At 39.3% G+C, this 20,623-nt stretch overlaps 1 protein-coding gene across 9 annotated transcripts in view; it reads left to right on the forward strand.

Moving 5' to 3' along the window:
* LOC137168872 (NLR family CARD domain-containing protein 3-like) overlaps positions 1-20,298 on the forward strand; it is a 32,919-nt gene extending 12,621 nt beyond the window's left edge. For 2 of the 9 annotated variants that reach the window (XM_067571701.1, XM_067571702.1), the window contains 10 exons: positions 222-300; positions 483-711; positions 988-2,791; positions 3,739-3,912; positions 4,107-4,280; positions 13,185-13,721; positions 14,699-14,872; positions 15,067-15,240; positions 19,285-19,331; positions 19,560-20,294. In XM_067571701.1, the coding sequence (XP_067427802.1) occupies positions 222-300; positions 483-711; positions 988-2,791; positions 3,739-3,912; positions 4,107-4,280; positions 13,185-13,721; positions 14,699-14,872; positions 15,067-15,240; positions 19,285-19,331; positions 19,560-20,245 (4,078 nt within the window). In that variant the 3' untranslated portion in view covers positions 20,246-20,294. Of the gene's footprint in view, positions 1-221; positions 301-482; positions 712-987; positions 2,792-3,738; positions 3,913-4,106; positions 4,457-4,502; positions 6,214-9,371; positions 9,419-9,646; positions 10,819-13,184; positions 13,722-14,698; positions 14,873-15,066; positions 15,241-19,284; positions 19,332-19,559 lie in introns of those variants that run through there. The other 7 variants (XM_067571703.1, XM_067571705.1, XM_067571704.1 and 4 more) reach the window with 7 other exon arrangements.
* Positions 20,299-20,623: the final 325 nt, after the last annotated feature.

Below are 20,623 nucleotides of genomic sequence, written 5' to 3' on the forward strand. Positions count from 1 at the left end.
AACTACAAACACACACACTCCTCCTACAGACGCTTTCCTAAAAAACACAAACTTTATCTGTATAACACTTTTTAAAACAGAGGAACAAAGTCTTTACAGAGACAAATGATGAGAGGTAAGACAGAACAGCTGAGTGTTTTACTTGGATCCACTGTGATAGAACACAACACCTTTAACACTGATGTCATTATTTATTCTAAGACTTCATCTTTTCTTCACAGAGTTCATCAGCAGAGCTCAGAGGTTCTCAGTGGTCAGTCTGTCCAGCAGCATCAAACACACCTGGACTCCATATTTATGGTGTGTAAATGTAAAGCACAGCTAATACTGCTAACTACAACAGCCACAGACTAAATACTAAACTACCATTCTGGTCCTAACAGTCTCCATGCTGCACTCTGTAGACCAGCAGGTTTTCAGTCTGTCACAGATGATCTGATGTTGACTTCTACCAGTTAAATTTACATTTTATTCTGTTCCAGCTGCTGGAGGAGAACATCATCAAATTTGTGAAGAACGAGATGAAGAAGATGCAGAAGGTTCTGAGTCCAGATTACCCAGAATGCTTAAAGAGTCAGAGTGAGGATGAGGAGGTGTTGGATGGTGAGGATGAAGAGCAGAGGAGGAGCAGCAGAGAGGCATTTCTGAAGATCACACTGCACTTCCTGAGGAGAATGAAGCAGGAGGAGCTGGCTGACCGTCTGCAGAGCAGTAAGAGTATTCTAACAGATTTAACATGATGGAGAGGAAATGGAGGCAACATGGGAGAGGTTTATATTTCAGTCTCTGCTGTTAATATAATGCACACATCTTCATCACATCTATGAATTCTTCTGAGCTGAAAACAGTCAGAAACTGTTTGTCCTCAACTGATGAGCTGAATATATTTCATAGTGGAGGAAAATATAAACATCTGCAGTTTAATGTTTACATTCTACCAATTTACTGTAGAATCATCTGATTGATTTCATTTGTTTGTTCATTCAGGAACTCGTGCTGCAGAGTGTCAATATAAACTCAAGTCTAACCTGAAGGAGAAGTTCCAGTGTGTGTTTGAGGGGATTGCTAAAGCAGGAAACCCAACCCTTCTGAATCAGATCTATACAGAGCTCTACATCACAGAGGGAGGGACTGCAGAGGTCAATGATGAACATGAGGTCAGACAGATTGAAACAGCATCCAGGAAACCAGACAGACCAGAAACAACAATCAGACAAGAAGACATCTTTAAAGCCTCACCTGGGAGAGATGAACCAATCAGAACAGTGATGACAAAGGGAGTGGCTGGCATTGGGAAAACAGTCTTAACACAGAAGTTCACTCTGGACTGGGCTGAAGACAAAGCCAACCAGGACATACACTTCACATTTCCATTCACTTTCAGAGAGCTGAATGTGCTGAAAGAGAAAAAGTACAGCTTGGTGGAACTTGTTCATCACTTCTTTACTGAAACCAAAGAAGCAGGAATCTGCAGGTTTGAAGAGTTCCAGGTTGTGTTCATCTTTGATGGTCTGGATGAGTGTCGACTTCCTCTGGACTTCCACAACAATGAGATCCTGACTGATGTTACAGAGTCCACCTCTGTGGATGTGCTGCTGACAAACCTCATCAGGGGGAAACTGCTTCCCTCTGCTCGCCTCTGGATAACCACACGACCTGCAGCAGCCAATCAGATCCCCCCTGAGTGTGTCGGCATGGTGACAGAGGTCAGAGGGTTCACTGACTCACAGAAGGAGGAGTACTTCAGGAAGAGATTCAGAGATGAGGTGCAGGCTAGCACCATCATCTCCCACATCAAGACATCACGAAGCCTCCACATCATGTGCCACATGCCAGTCTTCTGCTGGATAACTGCTACAGTTCTGGAGGAAGTGTTGAAAATCAGAGAGGGAGGAGAGTTGCCCAAGACCCTGACTGAGATGTACATCCACTTCTTGGTGGTTCAGTTGAAACTGAAGAACGTCAAGTATGATGGAGGAGCTGAGACAGATCCACACTGGAGTCCAGAGAGCAGGAAGATGATTGAGTCTCTGGGAAAACTGGCTTTTGAGCAGCTGCAGAAAGGCAACCTGATCTTCTATGAATCAGACCTGACAGAGTGTGGCATCGATATCAGAGCAGCCTCAAAGTGCTCAGGAGTGTTCACACAGATCTTTAAAGAGGAGAGAGGGCTGTACCAGAACAAGGTGTTCTGCTTCGTCCATCTGAGCGTTCAGGAGTTTCTGGCTGCTCTTCATGTCCATCTGACATTCATCAACTCTGGAGTCAATCTGCTGGCAGAAGAACAAACGACATCCTGGTGGTCTAAAGTCTTTAAAGACAAACCTAAACTAAACCATCTCTACCAGAACGCTGTGGACGAGGCCTTAAAGAGTCCAAACGGACACTTGGACTTGTTCCTCCGCTTCCTCCTGGGTCTTTCACTGCAGACCAATAAGACTCTCCTACAAGGACTGCTGACACAGACAGGAAGTAGCTCACAGACCAATCAGAAAACAGTCGAGTACATCAAGAAGAAGATCAGTGAGAATCTGTCTTCAGAGAGAAGCATCAATCTGTTCCACTGTCTGAATGAACTGAATGATCATTCTCTAGTGGAGGAGATCCAACAGTACCTGAGATCAGGAAGTCTCTCCACAGATAAACTGTCTCCTGCTCAGTGGTCAGCTCTGGTCTTCATCTTACTGTCATCAGAGAAAGATCTGGATGTGTTTGATCTGAAGAAATACTCTGCTTCAGAGGAGGCTCTTCTGAGGCTGCTGCCAGTGGTCAAAGCTTCAAATAAAGCTCTGTAGGTGGATGGATGACTAGAAAAGTACTTATACGCTATTTGATTATAAACAAGACTAGTACTGGTATATGGATGGACTGTGTATGGTCAATGTGTGAAACTGTGGCCAATTTTTTTACAGTCATAGTCAGTGGTAGTGTCTATAATGTGAATTCCTGGATATTAAATGTCCATCTGCAATTTTCTGTGGTGGTCCCAGTAATATTTGTTGCTAAAGGGTACTGAAGTAGCATCACATGACATGGTTAAGCTACATTTGAGTAAAAAAAAAAGGTATAAATGCAGTTGTGAGAACATTACTTTCCACTCATATCTTGGGATGTTTCATTTGAAAGATAACTTATTTTAACATCAATTGTAACTATTCTAATTATTTTTATTTTCTCTTTTATCTGTTTCAATCTTCGGATGTCTGTAAACATATGGTCTTATTCATATGTTAATGTAGGATTAGCATGCTAAGCTGTGACGTCTTTCATAGCACAAAAACACTGTAAACACACCTGTCACCTACCCAGCACAGTGCTGTCAAACTATAAACATCACTGCAACAACTTATTTTTATACAGTATATAGGCTACACACACACACAGCACGACACAGCTATGCTAACAATTCTAGGCATGCTAATTAGCTGCTAGCTGCAGTGCAGGCTGGTAAAATGGATCCACTGCATTTGTTTGTATCCATGGGTTTGTGCTCCTGTCAGTGTCAGAGCCTCCATGTGAGGTGCTTGGTAAATGTGTGTTTTTAAAACTTATTTTGGGGCTGCGCTGAGAGTGACATGTGACTGCTACTTCATCACTCAGTCAGTGAGTCACTGATAGACATTCTGGGTTATAGGGCTGGTCCATGGCAGGTCCAGCCAAAAATATCAAGAAACCTTTAATATTTTACGGAAGGGAAATAACATTTCTTTATTATGTTAATCACTAATTCTTCTTCAGGCTGAGTGGCTGTAACCTCTCAGAGAGAAGCTGTGCAGCTCTGTCCTCAGTTCTCAGCTCCCAGTCCTGTAGTCTGAGAGAGCTTGACCTGAGTAACAACAACTTGCAAAATTCAGGAGTCCAGCTGTTGTCTGCTGGACTGGAGAGTCCACACTGTACACTGGAAACTCTCAGGTCAGGATACAGCATCTATCATTTTGTTATCTTGAACAATGAGAATAAAGCTGACTCGGAGAGAGATTTTAACAGTTGATTATTTGCATGCTGCTTTATATTCAGATCAATGTCAATTATTCTGCACAACATCTGTAGGACTCTGGTACTTATGATTAAAAAACATTGTGTTATCAATCTTTTTATATTTCAAGTCTGTCAGGATGTCTGGTCACAGAGGAAGGCTGTGCTTCTCTGGCCTCAGCTCTGAACTCCAACCCCTCCCATCTGAGAGAGCTTGATCTGAGCTACAATCATCCAGGAAAGTCAGGAGAGAAACTTCTGTCTGCTGGACTGAAGGATCCACACTGGAGACTGGACACTCTCAGGTATGGACAGATAGGTGGACACTCTCAGGTAAAGAACTTTTAGGCTGAACATAAAAGTTCATTCTTGATCATGGATGTAATAATTTGAAGGTCATGTAATGTGAGTGAAACCTCTGGAAAAAGCTAGTAAGTTGACATAAAGTTATTCTTTTGTTAAACTTTCATGTTCTCATGGTGTTGTAGGAGCGTTAATACTTTATTAATGAATTACCTCGTCATTAGGGCACCACCTCCTTTTTGGTTAGGATTTATTAGTGCCAGGAGGAAGCACTAACCCTTGTTCAGTTTAATCAGTGAATCAGTCTTACAGTCGTAAGTTCTTGTCCCAAACAGTGACCTCTGTTTACTGCAGCTCAAAGAAACAACCAAACACTTTTAGGATAAATGAAGACATTTATTAATAGCTAAACGTCTTGAGGATACATGATAAAGCATAGATAATATAACATATACAGATAATATACAGAACATAATAAATAAAAAGAAAGTAAAATAAATAAATAAATAAATAAGGCCTAAGAATGATAAAAATTAATAAAGAAAATTATTCAGCAAGAGTGGCTCGAAGTGCGTGACTCGAGGCTTAACGTGTTGTACCGGGGAATGCTGAGGGGAAATGCTAATTCAACTTCTCTAAATAAATTCTTTCATTTTAACGTTATTCGACATCAACCCTTGATCACAAAGCCATGTTATGCCTTACTGTTGAGGTGTGTCGTCGTGGTAGAGGCGTCATCTTGGCAGGTCCAGCGTTGTTGGTGCAGCATCACCAGCGGTGTTGCAGTGGAAGAGCCCGGATCAGCTGTGGCTTCTTCTTCTTCTTCTTCTTCTTCTTCTTCTTTAAAAACAGCCTCAAAGAGGAATCTCTTTGAGGCTGTTTTTATAAGTTAGAATAAGATGGGAGGAGTTTTAGGGATGTTCTAAAGGGGTTCGCGCCGAATTATTGATGAATATTCAATTTCTTTGTACTAGGGGCTTTAGGTGTGGCTGGTGGTCTGCAGCCTGCGTCTCCTGAAGTAAAGGAATTTGGGAAAATCTAATTCTGAGTTTTTACACGCAAAAATTCACACTTCAAGTCACTGTTGCCTATTATTTCACATTAAACTGTAAACACATTCCTGTCATAATGTCCAAGCATTCATGATATTTCTGATTAATAACGGTCCTGTCAGCTTGTATCATATTTATAAAAACCATTAAAGAAACAGCTGAGCAGTTTACGCAATTCTTCTAATAACAAACATTAACCTTCATATTAACACTTCATGATGTCTAAGCATACAACCTTCATTAGTTCAACTTTCTCAAACTATCTACACATCTTAAACCATCTACTGAAATAAAGTTTAATAAAGTGAAAGGAAATAAAGTTCTGCAACACTTATGTGATTAGATTACTTTCAGAAACATATTTAAATATAAGTTGACATAACTCTTACTTCATAATATAAAAGCATTCAATGTGACTATTGTTTAACAATAAAAGAAAACTTTAAACTCAAATCCTTCAAATATTATCTTTACATTCCTGTTATTTTAGAAACTTCAATCTTTGAGCCAAACTACTTGTCTAATTTAACTACTAAAATATGATTGTCTATGAGGTTAATAGATCACAAGTTAAACACTTAAAATACAAATACATGGTTATTAAACATTCATTAACTCCTCACATAAGGAAATTTAACTCTTGTCAATAGAGGGCAGTATTGTTACCTGTAGTCTTACCTGAAGTCTTATATCTCTTTAGTAGATAGTCATACATATATGAAAGTTATACCATTCTTCTTGTATTTACACGACGAATAACATGATATAAGTTGCATAATGATTAGACATTTAATTTACATGAATTTCAGGTTTGCCTCAGATTTGCAAAGGGGGCTTCACAAAGTCCTCAGGAATGTGGATTAGTTTATGGCTTTGTTGATAAGAGCCTGTCTTCCATCTATAAGGTGGGAGTTGTTTTCCTTCGGTCCAAGTGGCCTTTAGGGTCATTTCATGCTTTTAGTTTGTGTTGTAATTCAATTTATCGAAATGGTTTCAAGGAGGTCTTCCTGAGTCTGTTGATCATCACTGATTGAACCCCCACTTGGAGGGTTACAAAGGTCAGTTCTGTAGGCCGAGGGTCCGCTCTTACAAACTTAGGAATCCAGAGAGTCTGTCTCTTATCAGTGGTGTTTTCTCCCAGAAGCCAAAGGAAGCCAGGCTTCCCCTGCTTTTTTAGACTGCAGTTGTCATTTCAATAAAAACACTTCGTTTAACAGTTTCCGTTATTCTGTGCTGTTGTTGTCATCTCTTCCCCATTTCTCATTGAGTATTTACAATGAGTGAAACAGCGCCCCTCTAAATGTTATGTGGTGAATGTGTGGTGAAACACTATATTGCAATTCTACTGTAGACTAATGTCATGTCCGTGGGGAGGCCAGACTGAAATTGGCATCCCTTGGTGAAAAAAAATTGAAGGATTAACCAATCAGATGAGGCTACCCTCATGCCACTGCCAATCTGTGATTAGTCAGGACTATACCAAGGGAAGCCAGCCAACCTTTGGCCTCTCACCAATCAAATCATAGGATGTTATCAACGTCATTGATAACCGTTAGCCATTTGATATCACCGTTAGCAACATTAGCAAGTGTAGTTATGGAGGGTGGAGATTTGGAGTTTTTAGTAAAAAACAATTTTACTAAACTACCACTACAGCAGCAACTCAAAATTATATCTGACGGCAGGCCAACGCCCAAACTAGAGCTGTGTATGGAGAGGAAAAAAGGAGGGATTCAGACATTCAATGAGGAAAATTATGTTCGCAAGGAGTGGTTAGCTGGTAGCGCTAAACTTCAGTGGTTATTTTGCTGGCCGTGTCTTTTCGACAAGGATTCGTGCTCACTGAATAATCCATGGGCCACTACAGGATTCATGGACCTTGCCAACCTGTCACGGGCAATTGAGAGGCACGGTAAATCAAAGAGTCACATAGATTGTGCTGTGAAATTGAAGCTTTTTGGGCGTCAGGATTGACGAGGCTCTGGACTCGGTGAGAACCATCAGCACAAAGAAGCACAATGAACAGGTGAAGAAGAACCGGGATATTCTGATGAGACTCATTGTTGCAGCCTTGTACCTTGCGCGCCAAAAACAAGCATTCAGGACAATGAGGCCGCTGGCAGCTCAAACGGGGGCAATTTTGTGGAGCTGGTACATACATTTGCAGAGTTTGACACTACACTTTCAGAGCACTTGGGATCGCCTTCCTCTTCAAATAGGGTGAGTGAAATGCACACCCTCTTCTCCCTCTATGGCTTTACTGTTGACTGAACTGCCCATGTAGCTATGTGTGCAATTTTTGATGTGGTCATATTGCTTAATGTGCCATGCTTGCCTGGGTTTAGCTGAATGTGTTAGTCAGTCCGTGGAAATAGACTGAAGTTTTATTGTGGTTGTTAACGCATATAAAATCAGCACCACGGACAGCACTCATAGGGCCAGGTTACCTGAATAGATGCTATTTGTTTTGATTGTTTATGGCCTCTGCAGGTCTGTTACTGGGTTGTTATGTGTTTTAGGTCATGTTGTATAATGAACATTTGGTCTAGTTTTAAAGGATAAGGAAGTATGGAGAGTATTTGTGTATTTCAAGCACATACAACGGGGCTAATAAGTCATGTGTTTGATACATGTAGACTACTGATACTTTATGATGTAGCCGAAAAATAAAACTTTAAACGTCTCCTGATTTAATTTGTGAATGAATGCTTCTTTTATCCATTATCGGATCTGAACTGTGCATTAAGCGGCCGGTTATGCATTTGGGTGGGGGGGGGGGCATAAATTAATAAGAACAGGCAAAAAATTGATAAGATGTTTAGGACTGTGTGTTTGAGAGAGAGAGAGTGTGTCAGTAAACGCAAGTGTCGGCTGTTGTGTGTGTGTGTGAGTGTGTGAGTGTGTGTGTGTGTGTGTGTGTGTGTGTGTGTGTCGGTGATACAATTTGATACAGTTTTGTGTAAAATGACAGCGGCGTGCTAATAGCTCATCTGGTTACATTACACTGGCTGTTAAAGCAGCAACGTAGTCTTTCCTGTCTCTCTTGTCTCACTTGGCTTCCTCAAAAGTTTTCCCCGCGCCACTGTCTCTTATTTTCCTTAAGAATCAAAGATTGGTTACCAGAATTAAAGAACAAGCGGTTGTCCTCCTACAGTGTCCCTGAACTCATCAGAGGAGAGTCCATCTATTATTTTATTAAACATGTATTTATTGTTCATTCTAAAGAAGTTCACTTGTATCATTTAGAACTTTCTAACTTGTTGTTGTTGTTTCTTATTGTGTCTTTCAACTATTATTATTATTATAATTATTATATATTCAAAACAAATAAATGAACAGCCTTAAAGGTTCATTTATTCTCTGACTCTGAAATCTTGATATTGAATTATTGAAGTCTAGTCAGTTTTATTTATTCAGCCCCAAATCACAGATTTCCTGTTTGACTCCCTCAGAGCCTCAAGTTGGATTAAATGACACATTACAAGTTGAATTTTGTAGTTTGACTGATCTGTTAAGAGGTTACTGTAGTTATGCAGTGATGTTTAAAAGAACTTTATTACTTGTCATTGATGTTTTATTTAGATGATATTATTATTATTATTATTATTATTATTATTATTATTATTATTATTATTATTATTATTATTATTATTATTATTATTGTTATATTTTTTATAATTGCATTAAAATGTTTTGCTGTCTTATAGCTGCATTTATTCTCTGATAACTTAATTTTCACCTTGAAGTAAAGTCTCCTTTAATATTGAAGTCATGACAGGCTCTATCCTCAGCACAACATGCAGAGGTCAATATTTAATATTCTGATTCATCATGTCTGAGGACATATTTGTACATCACATCTTCTTCTTCACGTCTTTTCCTCTCAGACTTCAGTGAAAGAATCCAGCAGACAGTTGAGACAGATGAGTTGCAGCCTGTTTCTGTGTCACTCTGACAAACTGAGGAACACTGCTTCATGTTGAACAGCAGTTAGGACTCATGTTGGATAGAAAATCATTCTGACTGTGTTTCTTCCTCCAGGTTGGACCATGGTGGAGAGCTCAGGTCAAGACTTTATCTGAAGAAGTGTAAGTGTGGATTTAATTTGATTCATGACAACTAAACAGCACACAGTCAGTTTCTCTTTAAATACAAAGTTGGTCTTTGTGGTTTTTATTCATTAAAACATTACTGACAAAATGTGTCATTAAACTTTATAGAAATGAACAACAGATCAGAACTTAAACAGAGAATAAATCCATCAGGTGTGTCAGATGATAAACTGCTGCTGTGTTGTTTCTTCTTCTCTTCATCAGATTTCTGTGAACTCACACTGGACACAAACACAGCATACAGACACCTCAAACTGTCTGACAACAACAGGAAGGTGACATATGTGGAGGAGGATCAGTCATATCCTGATCATCCAGACAGATTTGACTTCTGGAAACAGCTGCTGTGTAGAAATGGTCTGACTGGTCGCTGTTACTGGGAGGTCGAGTGGAGAGGAAGAGATGTTGATATATCAGTTACTTACAGAAGAATCAGCAGGAAAGGAAACAGTGATGACTGTTTGTTTGGATTTAATGATCAGTCCTGGAGTCTGATCTGCTCTGATGATGGTTACTCTGTCTGGCACAATAAGACAAAAACATCCATCCCCTCCTCCTCCTCCTCTTCCTCCTCTTCCTCCTCCTCTGTCTCTAACAGAGTAGCAGTGTATGTGGACTGTCCTGCTGGCACTCTGTCCTTCTACAGAGTCTCCTCTAACACACTGATCCACCTCCACACCTTCAACACCACATTCACTCAGCCTCTGTATGCTGGGTTCTGGTTGTGGTCTCCTGGTTCCTCAGTGTCTCTGTGTCCTCTGTCTGAGGAAGAGTCTCCTCCTGTGTAGACAAACAGTCACACTGCTGACTGAAGACAGCTGCTGAAATCACTGTTCACTCTGTTCACCAGTGAACAACAGAAACTGGAAGTGACAGCAGCTTCCTGTGTTTAAATGTTGATGGTGGACGAGGTTTCACTCTGGTTTCATTTGGATCACTGACTGTGCTTTAATGTCAGAATATTGTTTCTATTAGAAGTAGTGAAATGATCTCCTCTGGGCTGAATTTATGTGTAAAAACTGTGTTGACTCTGATTGACTTCAGTAAAGTTTTCTTGGAGCAGCATCTAGTAGCTGTTAGTGGCTGTTAGTTATTCCATTTTATCAGGATCTTAAAGTGAAGTTTTTCCTGAAAATGTCCAGCAGACATCCCAGTCTGTTTGACATCAGCTCAGTTTGTGTTAAATCATGAACATCAACGTATGTTTCTATCTGATGTAATGTGTCTGACATGTATGTATATAATAACATGTATGGGTTGCTTTCCTTTAGTTTTTCTTGCCTCTGCAGGTGATGTAAATATTGTCTTGTAAGCTCATGTTTGCTGGGCAGCTTTGGGTGTTTTACACTTGAATAAAAATATTCATTCACTACTTATTCAGAGAACATCACTTGTTTTTTACATGGATGTGTAATGTTATACTACTTCTACTTCTACTACACTACTTGTGTTTTTCTCTCATTAGAACATTTATGACAGAATGAATTCAGCAAACATGATCTTTACAGATGTTACATATATTTCTCACATTGTGATGTTTTACAGTCCTTCTTTATTTGACATTGTTGTTTTTAATCATTAATTAATGTTTAAGATAAAATGAACAAAGAGAGAAATAAAAAGAGTCTGTCAGACGTCCAATACGTTTTCTCAGGAAACAGGACTGAGTTCACCTGTACTGAAACATCTGGCCCAAGTTTCCTGTATGTTGGTTAGTTTGTGGTGATTTGATGAAACACAGCTGTGTTTGGGAAGTCGCACCATGTGAGCAAAATATAACCTATAAAAATAATCAGAGCTCTTGATGCTTTATATCCTTTTTAAATGTGGCCGAATCATTAAACATTTAAAGATCAAAGAAATACACTTATTAATTAAAAAATTTAACAATATTTTTTTACTTTGAGTTTTACAATTTATAATTTAAAAGCAAAGTAATTAACTCATTATAATGTAATTACAATTAAACATGTTAAAAGTCTTTAATTTAGTTTCTAATAATTAAAGTTCCACTTTCCTCTATTTTAGAAACCAGTGATGGAGACATATCCACGGCCACCAGGGCCCCAATTCATCAATATTCATATTTATTTAAACATGTTTCATTTTCAATAGAATTATAACAGGAAGTTTAGATTTTACAGTTAAAATATTCAAATATGTCACTAACATCATGCAAGTGATAATAATAACTTTATTTACAACATGTTTATTTACAATAAGTACGACATGTATAAAGAAATTATTTACAAAAATGTATTTTCCACATTTTCTTTATTATTCATTCTGTTATAGTTTGAACATGAAGTTAAAATAGTTCAGTTTTAGTATATTAATAGAATAGTGATATATGTATTAATAGTGTATAAATGTCCACACAGACAAATAATAATGTATTTTTACTGTTTTACATGAAGACATATTGTTACAGATTTATTGATCAGATAAGTGTGTGTGTGGTTCCAGGCTGATGATGATGATGATAATGATGATGAAGATGATGTGGTGCAGGTGATCAATCAGAGCTGGAGATTGATCCAGGAGGACATCAGCAGGGTCAGAATCATTGATCATTGATCAGATATCAGATATCCAGTAATCACAGACACGTCAGGTCTCACATTAATGAGTTTACCAACAATCACAGCTGGAAATCATGTTGCTATATGTGACCATATGTGATATTTACAATGTGATGTTACTGTAGTGCAGAGAAATATTAATATTATAGAAACACCATAGAATATTATATTATAGAGTAATATTGTAGAATGATTACAGATATGTTATATAAATACAATGGAAAAGGAAAGTAGGCTGCTGTAAAGTCCAATAAAACAATAAAAACCTAAATCCTTTTTATTCATTGTTAATTGTACTTTGGTCATAAGAACTCAGCTGCCCATCATAAATTAAAGTTTATTAATCCAACATGTTATATCCTGTATATTCATATCATTAATAATAATTATAATAATCTTTGTATCTGTTTTCTAAACAAAGTTCATGTGCTTTAATAAAGTTAATAATATTAGTGCAGCAGCTGTTCAGGCTGATTGATGCTTCAACACATAGAAACATGAATCCAGTTGATTGAGGTGTGAATGAGTTCAAACAGCAACAACATGAAAGAAACTAACAGTCTATTAAACACAGATGTTCACAACTGTAACAGTGAATCTTTTCTCATTTCAAGTAGAATGAAGCTGCATTTAAAATAAAATACATAACTTTTGATAAAATGTGCATCCTAAAATAAAGTGTATTGATCATATCAGGCTCTGAGATGGTTTATTTTCTGTGGCTTCAGTTGGGATCATTTGATATATTTGCTCCAAAGATTCGTTTTTATATGAGACAAAGTGGTTTTGAGCTGCTGTGGGAAGCAGCCTGAGAGTCTGACTGTTGTTGATTAAAAGCTGTTCTCACTGTCTAGTTTTCATGTTTTACACTGCAGACCACTGATTGGTCATTTATCTCATTCACAAGCTTCCTGTTCCAGAGAAATCTTTCCCTCGTTCTCTCTCCTCACTGTCTCTCTCTCAACTTACCTGACTCACCTGCTATAAACTGTAATATTCTCTCCTCTAATATCTCTGATGGTCACATGACGCCTCTCATATTAATCATGCAGCTCTTTGCTTTATTTAACTTCACGTCAAAGTGTTTCCTCTTTATTTGTGTCACAGTGCAGCTGCTCTGATGGATTCATGTTTTCTAATAGTTTCAGTTCCTCTAATAGAACTACTGACTACTACACGACATCCTGGTGGTCTCAACTGATTTCCTCCTGGTGGTCTGAAGTGTCCAGAGACAAACTAACACATCTCTACCAGAGTGCTGTGGACGAGGCCTTAAAGAGTCCAAATGGACACCTGGACTTGTTCCTCCACTTCCTCCTGGGTCTTTCACTGCAGACCAATCAGACTCTCCTACGAGGCGTGCTGACACAGATAGGACGTAGCTCACAGACCAATCAGGAAACAGTTGAGTACATCAAGAAGAAGATCAGTGAGAATCTGTCTTCAGAGAGAATCATCAATCTGTTCCACTGTCTGAATGAACTGAATGATCATTCTCTAGTGGACGAGATCCAACAGTACCTGAGATCAGGACGTCTCTCCACAGATAAACTGTCTCCTGCTCAGTGGTCAGCTCTGGTCTTCATCTTACTATCATCAGAAAAAGATCTGGACGTGTTTGACCTGAAGAAATACTCTGCTTCAGAGGAGGCTCTTCTGAGGCTGCTGCCAGTGGTCAAAGCTTCAAATAAAGCTCTGTAAGTGGATGGATGACTAGAAAAGTAGTTATACACTATTTGATTATAAACAAGACTAGTTCTAGTATATGGATGGACTGTGTATGGTCAATGTGTGAAACTGTGGCCAATTTTTTTACAGTCATAGTCAGTGGTAGTGTCTATAATGTGAATTCCTGGATATTAAATGTCCATCTGCAATTTTCTGTAGTGGTCCCAGTAATATTTGTTGCTAAAGTGTACTGAAGTAGCATATCACATGACATGGTTAAGCTACATTTGAGTAAAAAAAAAAGGTATAAATGCAGTTGTAAGAACATTACTTTCCACTCATATCTTGGGATGTTTCATTTGAAAGATAACTTACTTTAACATCAATTGTAACTATTCTAATTATTTTTATTTTCTCTTTCATCTGTTTCAATCTTCGGATGTCTGTAAACATATGGTCTTATTCATATGTTAATGTAGGATTAGCATGCTAAGCTAACAGTCTATCATCTTGTGACTTCCGCTGTGACGTCTTTCAGAGCACAAAAACACTGTAAACACACCTGTCACCTACCCAGCACAGTGCTGTCAGACTATAAACACCACTGCAACAACTTATTTTTATACAGTCTATAGGCTACACACACACACAGCACGACACAGCTATGCTAACAATTCTAGGCATGCTAATTAGCTGCTAGCTGCAGTGCAGGCTGGTAAAATGGATCTACTGCATTTGTTTGTATCCACGGGTTTGTGCTCCTGTCAGTGTCAGAGCCTCCATGTGAGGTGCTGGGTAAATGTGTGTTTTTAAAACTTATTTTGGGGCTGCGCTGAGAGTGACATGTGACTGCTACTTCATCACTCAGTCAGTGAGTCAGTGATGGACATTCTGGGTTATAGGGCTGGTCCATGGCAGGTCCAGCCAAAAATATCAACAAACCTTTAATATTTTATGGAAGGGAAATAACATTTCTTTATTATGTTAATCACTAATTCTTCTTCAGGCTGAGTGGCTGTAACCTCTCAGAGAGAAGCTGTGAAGCTCTGTCCTCAGTTCTCAGCTCCCAGTCCTCTAGTCTGAGAGAGCTGGACTTGAGTAACAACAACTTGCAAAATTCAGGAGTCAAGCAGTTGTCTGCTGGACTGGAGAGTCCACACTGTACACTGGAAACTCTCAGGTCAGGATACAGCATCTATAATTTTGTTATCTTGAACAATGAGAATAAAGCTGACTCGGAGAGAGATTTTAACAGTTGATTATTTGCATGCTGCTTTATATTCAGATCAATGTCAATTATTCTGCACAACACCTGTAGGACTCTGGTACTTATGATTAAAAAACATTGTGTTATCAATCTTTTTATATTTCAAGTCTGTCAGGATGTCTGATCACAGAGAAAGGCTGTGCTTCTCTGGCCTCAGCTCTGATCTCCAACCCCTCCCATCTGAGAGAGCTTGACCTGAGCTACAATAATCCAGGAAAGTCAGGAGAAAAACTTCTGTCTGCTGGACTGAAGGATCCACACTGGAGACTGGACACTCTCAGGTAAAGAACTTTTATGCTGAACATAAAAGTTCATTCTTGATCAGAGATGTAATGGTGTGAAGGTCATGTAATGTGAGTGAAACCTCTGGAAAAAGCTAGTAAGTTGACATAAAGTTATTCTTTTGTTAAACTTTCATGTTCTCATGGTGTTGTAGGAGCGTTAATACTTTATTAATGAATTACCTCGTCATTAGGGCACCACCTCCTTTTTGGTTAGGATTTATTAGTGCCAGGAGGAAGCACTAACCCTTGTTCAGTTTAATCAGTGAATCAGTCTTACAGTCGTACGATCTTGTCCCAAACAGTGACCTCTGTTTACTGCAGCTCAAAGAAACAACCAAACACTTTTAGGATAAATGAAGACATTGATTAATAGCTAAACGTCTTGAGGATACATGATAAAGCATAGATAATATAACATATACAGATAATATACAGAACATTATAAATAAAAAGAAAGTAAAATAAATAAGGCCTAAGAATGATAAAAATTAATAAAGAAAATTATTCAGTTAGAGTGGCTCGAGGCTTAACGTGTTGTACCGGGGAATGCTGAGGGGAAAAGCTAATTCAACTTCTCTAAATAAATTCTTTCATTTTAACGTTATTCGACATCAACCCTTGATCACAAAGCCATGTTATGCTTCACTGTTGTGGTGTGTCGTCGTGGTAGAGGCGTCATCTTGGCAGGTCCAGCGTTGTTGGTGCAGCATCACCAGCGGTGTTGCAGTGGAAGAGCCCGGATCAGCTGTGGGCTGTGGCGCATCTCAGTGGATGCAGAGGTGTTGAATGCCGGTAAAGAATCAAGCTGTTTCAGGCTGCTCTGAAAGAGTCTTTAGGCCGGCTTCACTTCTGGTTTTCAATATTGCTCTCAGAGAGCAGGTTCAGTTTCAAGCCTCCTCCTCCTCCTCCTCCTCCTCCTCCTCCTCCTCCTCCTCCTCCTCCTCCTTCTTCTTCTTCTTCTTCTTCTTCTTCTTCTTCTTCTTCTTCTTCTTCTTCTTCTTCTTCTTCTTCTTCTTCTTCTTCTGGGAGCTTACGTTCAGGCTTTATTTGGCTTGTAGTAACTTGAGTTAAGTGTCAAATAAAGTTTAGTCTGACTACGCTCAAGTCTTCAGCGGCATCTACTTCAAAATAAAATACTGTACGTGTTTACTTCAAATTAAATTACTATACGTGGAAATACGAGACTTAATGTTACTAATAAAACAAAACAAATTAACTTGTTGCGATAAAAGATTAAATTCGGATACATTTGATTGAAAAACAAATAAAAGAGATGTCATGTCCGTGGGGAGGCCAGACTGAAATTGGCATCCCTTGGTGAAAAAAAATTGAAGCATTAACCAATCAGATGAGGCTACCCTCATGCCACTGCCAATCTGTGATTAGTCAGGACTATACCAAGGGAAGCCAGCCAACCTTTGGCCTCTCACCAATCAAATCATAGGATGTTATCAACGTCATTGATAACCGTTAGCCATTTGATATCACCGTTAGCAACATTAGCAAGTGTAGTTATGGAGGGTGGAGATTTGGAGTTTTTAGTAAAAAACAATTTTACTAAACTACCACTACAGCAACAACTCAAAATTATATCTGACGGCAGGCCAACGCCCAAACTAGAGCTGCGTATGGAGAGGAAAAAAGGAGGGATTCAGACATTCAATGAGGAAAATTATGTTCGCAAGGAGTGCCTAGCTGGTAGCGCTAAACTTCAGCGGTTATTTTGCTGGCCGTGTCTTTTCGACAAGGATTCGTGCTCACTGAATAATCCATGGGCCACTACAGGATTCATGGATCTTGTCAACCTGTCACGGGCAATTGAGAGGCACGGTAAATCAAAGAGTCACATAGATTGTGCTGTGAGATTGAAGCTTTTTGGGCGTCAGGATTGACGAGGCTCTGGACTCGGTGAGAACCATTAGCACAAAGAAGCACAATGAACAGGTGAAGAAGAACCGGGATATTCTGATGAGACTCATTGTTGCAGCCTTGTACCTTGCACGCCAAGAACAAGCATTCAGGACAATGAGGCCGCTGGCAGCTCAAACGGGGGCAATTTTGTGGAGCTGGTACATACATTTGCAGAGTTTGACACTACACTTTCAGAGCACTTGGGATCGCCTTCCTCTTCAAATAGGGTGAGTGAAATGCACACCCTCTTCTCCCTCTATGGCTTTACTGTTGACTGAACTGCCCATGTAGCTATGTGTGCAGTTTTTGATGTGGTCATATTGTTTAATGTGCCATGCTTGCCTGGGTTTAGCTGAATGTGTTAGTCAGTCCGTTGAAACAGACTGAAGTTTTATTGTGGTTGTTTACGCATATAAAATCAGCACCACGGACAGCACTCATAGGGCCAGGTTACCTGAATAGATGATATTTGTTTTGATTGTTTATGGCCTCTGCAGGTCTGTTACTGGGTTGTTATGTGTTTTAGGTCATGTTCTATAATGAACATTTGGTCTAGTTTTAAAGGATAAGGAAGTATGGAGAGTATTTGTGTATTTCAAGCACATACAACGGGGCTAATAAGTCATGTGTTTGATACATGTAGACTACTGATACTTTATGATGTAGCCGAAAAATAAAACTTTAAACGTCTCCTGATTTAATTTGTGAATGAATGCTTCTTTTATCCATTATCAGATCTGTACTGTGTATTAAGCGGCCGGTTATGCATTTGGGTGGGCGGGGGGGGGGGGGGGGGTGGGGGTGTATAAATTAATAAGAACATGCATAAATTGATAAGATGTTTAGGACTGTGTGTTTGAGAGAGAGAGAGTGTGTCAGTAAACGCAAGTGTCGGCTGTTGTGTGTGTGTGTGTGTGTGTGAGAGAGAGAGTGTGTGTGTGTGTGAGTGTGTGTGTGTGTATGTGTGTGTGTGAGTGTGTGTGTGTGTGTGTGTGTGTGTGTGTGTGAGAGTGTGTGTGTGTGTGTGTGTGTGTGTGTGTGTGTGTGTGTGTGTCGGTGATACAATTTGATACAGTTTTGTGTAAAATGACAGCGGCGTGCTAATAGCTCATCTGGTTACGTTACACTGGCTGTTAAAGCAGCAACGTAGTCTTTCCTGTCTCTCTTGTCTCACTTCGCTTCCTCAAAAGTTTTCCCCGCGCCACTGTCTCTTATTTTCCTTAAGAATCAAAGATTGGTTACCAGAATTAAAGAACAAGCGGTTGTCCTCCTACAGTGTCCCTGAACTCATCAGAGGAGAGTCCATCTATTATTTTATTAAACATGTATTTATTGTTCATTCTAAAGAAGTTCACTTGTATCATTTAGAACTTTCTAACTTGTTGTTGTTGTTTCTTATTGTGTCTTTCAACTATTATTATTATTATAATTATTATATATTCAAAACAAATAAATGAACAGCCTTAAAGGTTCATTTATTCTCTGACTCTGAAATCTTGATATTGAATTATTGAAGTCTAGTCAGTTTTATTTATTCAGCCCCAAATCACAGATTTCCTGTTTGACTCCCTCAGAGCCTCAAGTTGGATTAAATGACACATTACAAGTTGAATTTTGTAGTTTGACTGATCTGTTAAGAGGTTACTGTAGTTATGCAGTGATGTTTAAAAGAACTTTATTACTTGTCATTGATGTTTTATTTAGATGATATTATTATTATTATTATTATTATTGTTATTATTATTATTATTATTATATTTTGTATAATTGCATTAAAATGTTTTGCTGTCTTATAGCTGCATTTATTCTCTGATAACTTAATTTTCACCTTGAAGTAAAGTCTCCTTTAATATTGAAGTCATGACAGGCTCTATCCTCAGCACAACATGCAGAGGTCAATATTTAATATTCTGATTCATCATGTCTGAGGACATATTTGTACATCACATCTTCTTCTTCACGTCTTTTCCTCTCAGACTTCAGTGAAAGAATCCAGCAGACAGTTGAGACAGATGAGTTGCAGCCTGTTTCTGTGTCACTCTGACAAACTGAGGAACACTGCTTCATGTTGAACAGCAGTTAGGACTCATGTTGGATAGAAAATCATTCTGACTGTGTTTCTTCCTCCAGGTTGGACCATGGTAGAGAGCTCAGGTCAAGACTTTATCTGAAGAAGTGTAAGTGTGGATTTAATTTGATTCATGACAACTAAACAGCACACAGTCAGTTTCTCTTTAAATACAAAGTTGGTCTTTGTGGTTTTTATTCATTAAAACATTACTGACAAAATGTGTCATTAAACTTTATAGAAATGAACAACAGATCAGAACTTAAACAGAGAATAAATCCATCAGGTGTGTCAGATGATAAACTGCTGCTGTGTTGTTTCTTCTTCTCTTCATCAGATTTCTGTGAACTCACACTGGACACAAACACAGTAAACAGAAAACTCAAACTGTCTGACAACAACAGGAAGGTGACATATGTGAGAGAGAATCAGTCATATCCTGATCATCCAGACAGATTTGACCACTGGGCTCAGCTGCTGTGTAGAAATGGTCTGACTGGTCGCTGTTACTGGGAGGTCGAGTGGAGAGGAAGAGTTGATATATCAGTGAGTTACAGAAGAATCAGCAGGAAAGGAAACAGTGTTGACTGTTGGTTTGGATGGAATGATCAGTCCTGGAGTCTGAGATGCTCTGATGATGGTTACTCTGTCTGGCACAATAAGACAAAAACATCCATCCCCTCCTCCTCCTCCTCTTCCTCCTCTTCCTCCTCCTCTGTCTCTAACAGAGTAGCAGTGTATGTGGACTGTCCTGCTGGCACTCTGTCCTTCTACAGAGTCTCCTCTAACACACTGATCCACCTCCACACCTTCAACACCACATTCACTCAGCCTCTGTATCCTGGGTTTGCAGTCTGGTCTCTTGATTCCTCAGTGTCTCTGTGTCGTCTGTCTGAGGAAGAGGACAGAGGACACAGTGTGTGTGTGTGTGTGTGTGTGTGTGTGTGTGTGTATGTGTGTGTGTGTGTGTGTGTGTGTGTGTGTGTGTATGTGTGTGTGTGTGTGTGTGTGTGGTTGGTTTAAAGGGACTCTTAGCTCTGAACAGTAGATGAAGTTTGATCTGCCGAACCTGCGGACGTTACAGCAGCAGTTACAGGGTGTTTCTGCTAGTAATTGTGGTGTGTTTGGTGTTTTGGGGAGTTTGGGGGTTTTTGGTGTTTTGGTGTTTTGAGGGTTTTTGTGGTTTTGGGGGATTTTGGTGTTTTTGGGGGGTTTGGGGGTTTTTTGCAGCTATGAGCTGTGATTCATGACAAATGTTTGGGTCTAAAACTGATCTCAGCTCCACTCAGGCTTCGGCCCTCGATGCCTAACTGAGCTTTTCTTTGCTCCAGTAAACTTCAGGCGTCTCTTCAGACACCTGTGAGCTTTCATATCAACCTGCTGTGTGATTCCACTGCAGTT

Source organism: Thunnus thynnus, chromosome 18, assembly GCF_963924715.1.
Source record: "Thunnus thynnus chromosome 18, fThuThy2.1, whole genome shotgun sequence".
Taxonomy (NCBI): Eukaryota; Metazoa; Chordata; class Actinopteri; order Scombriformes; family Scombridae; genus Thunnus; species Thunnus thynnus.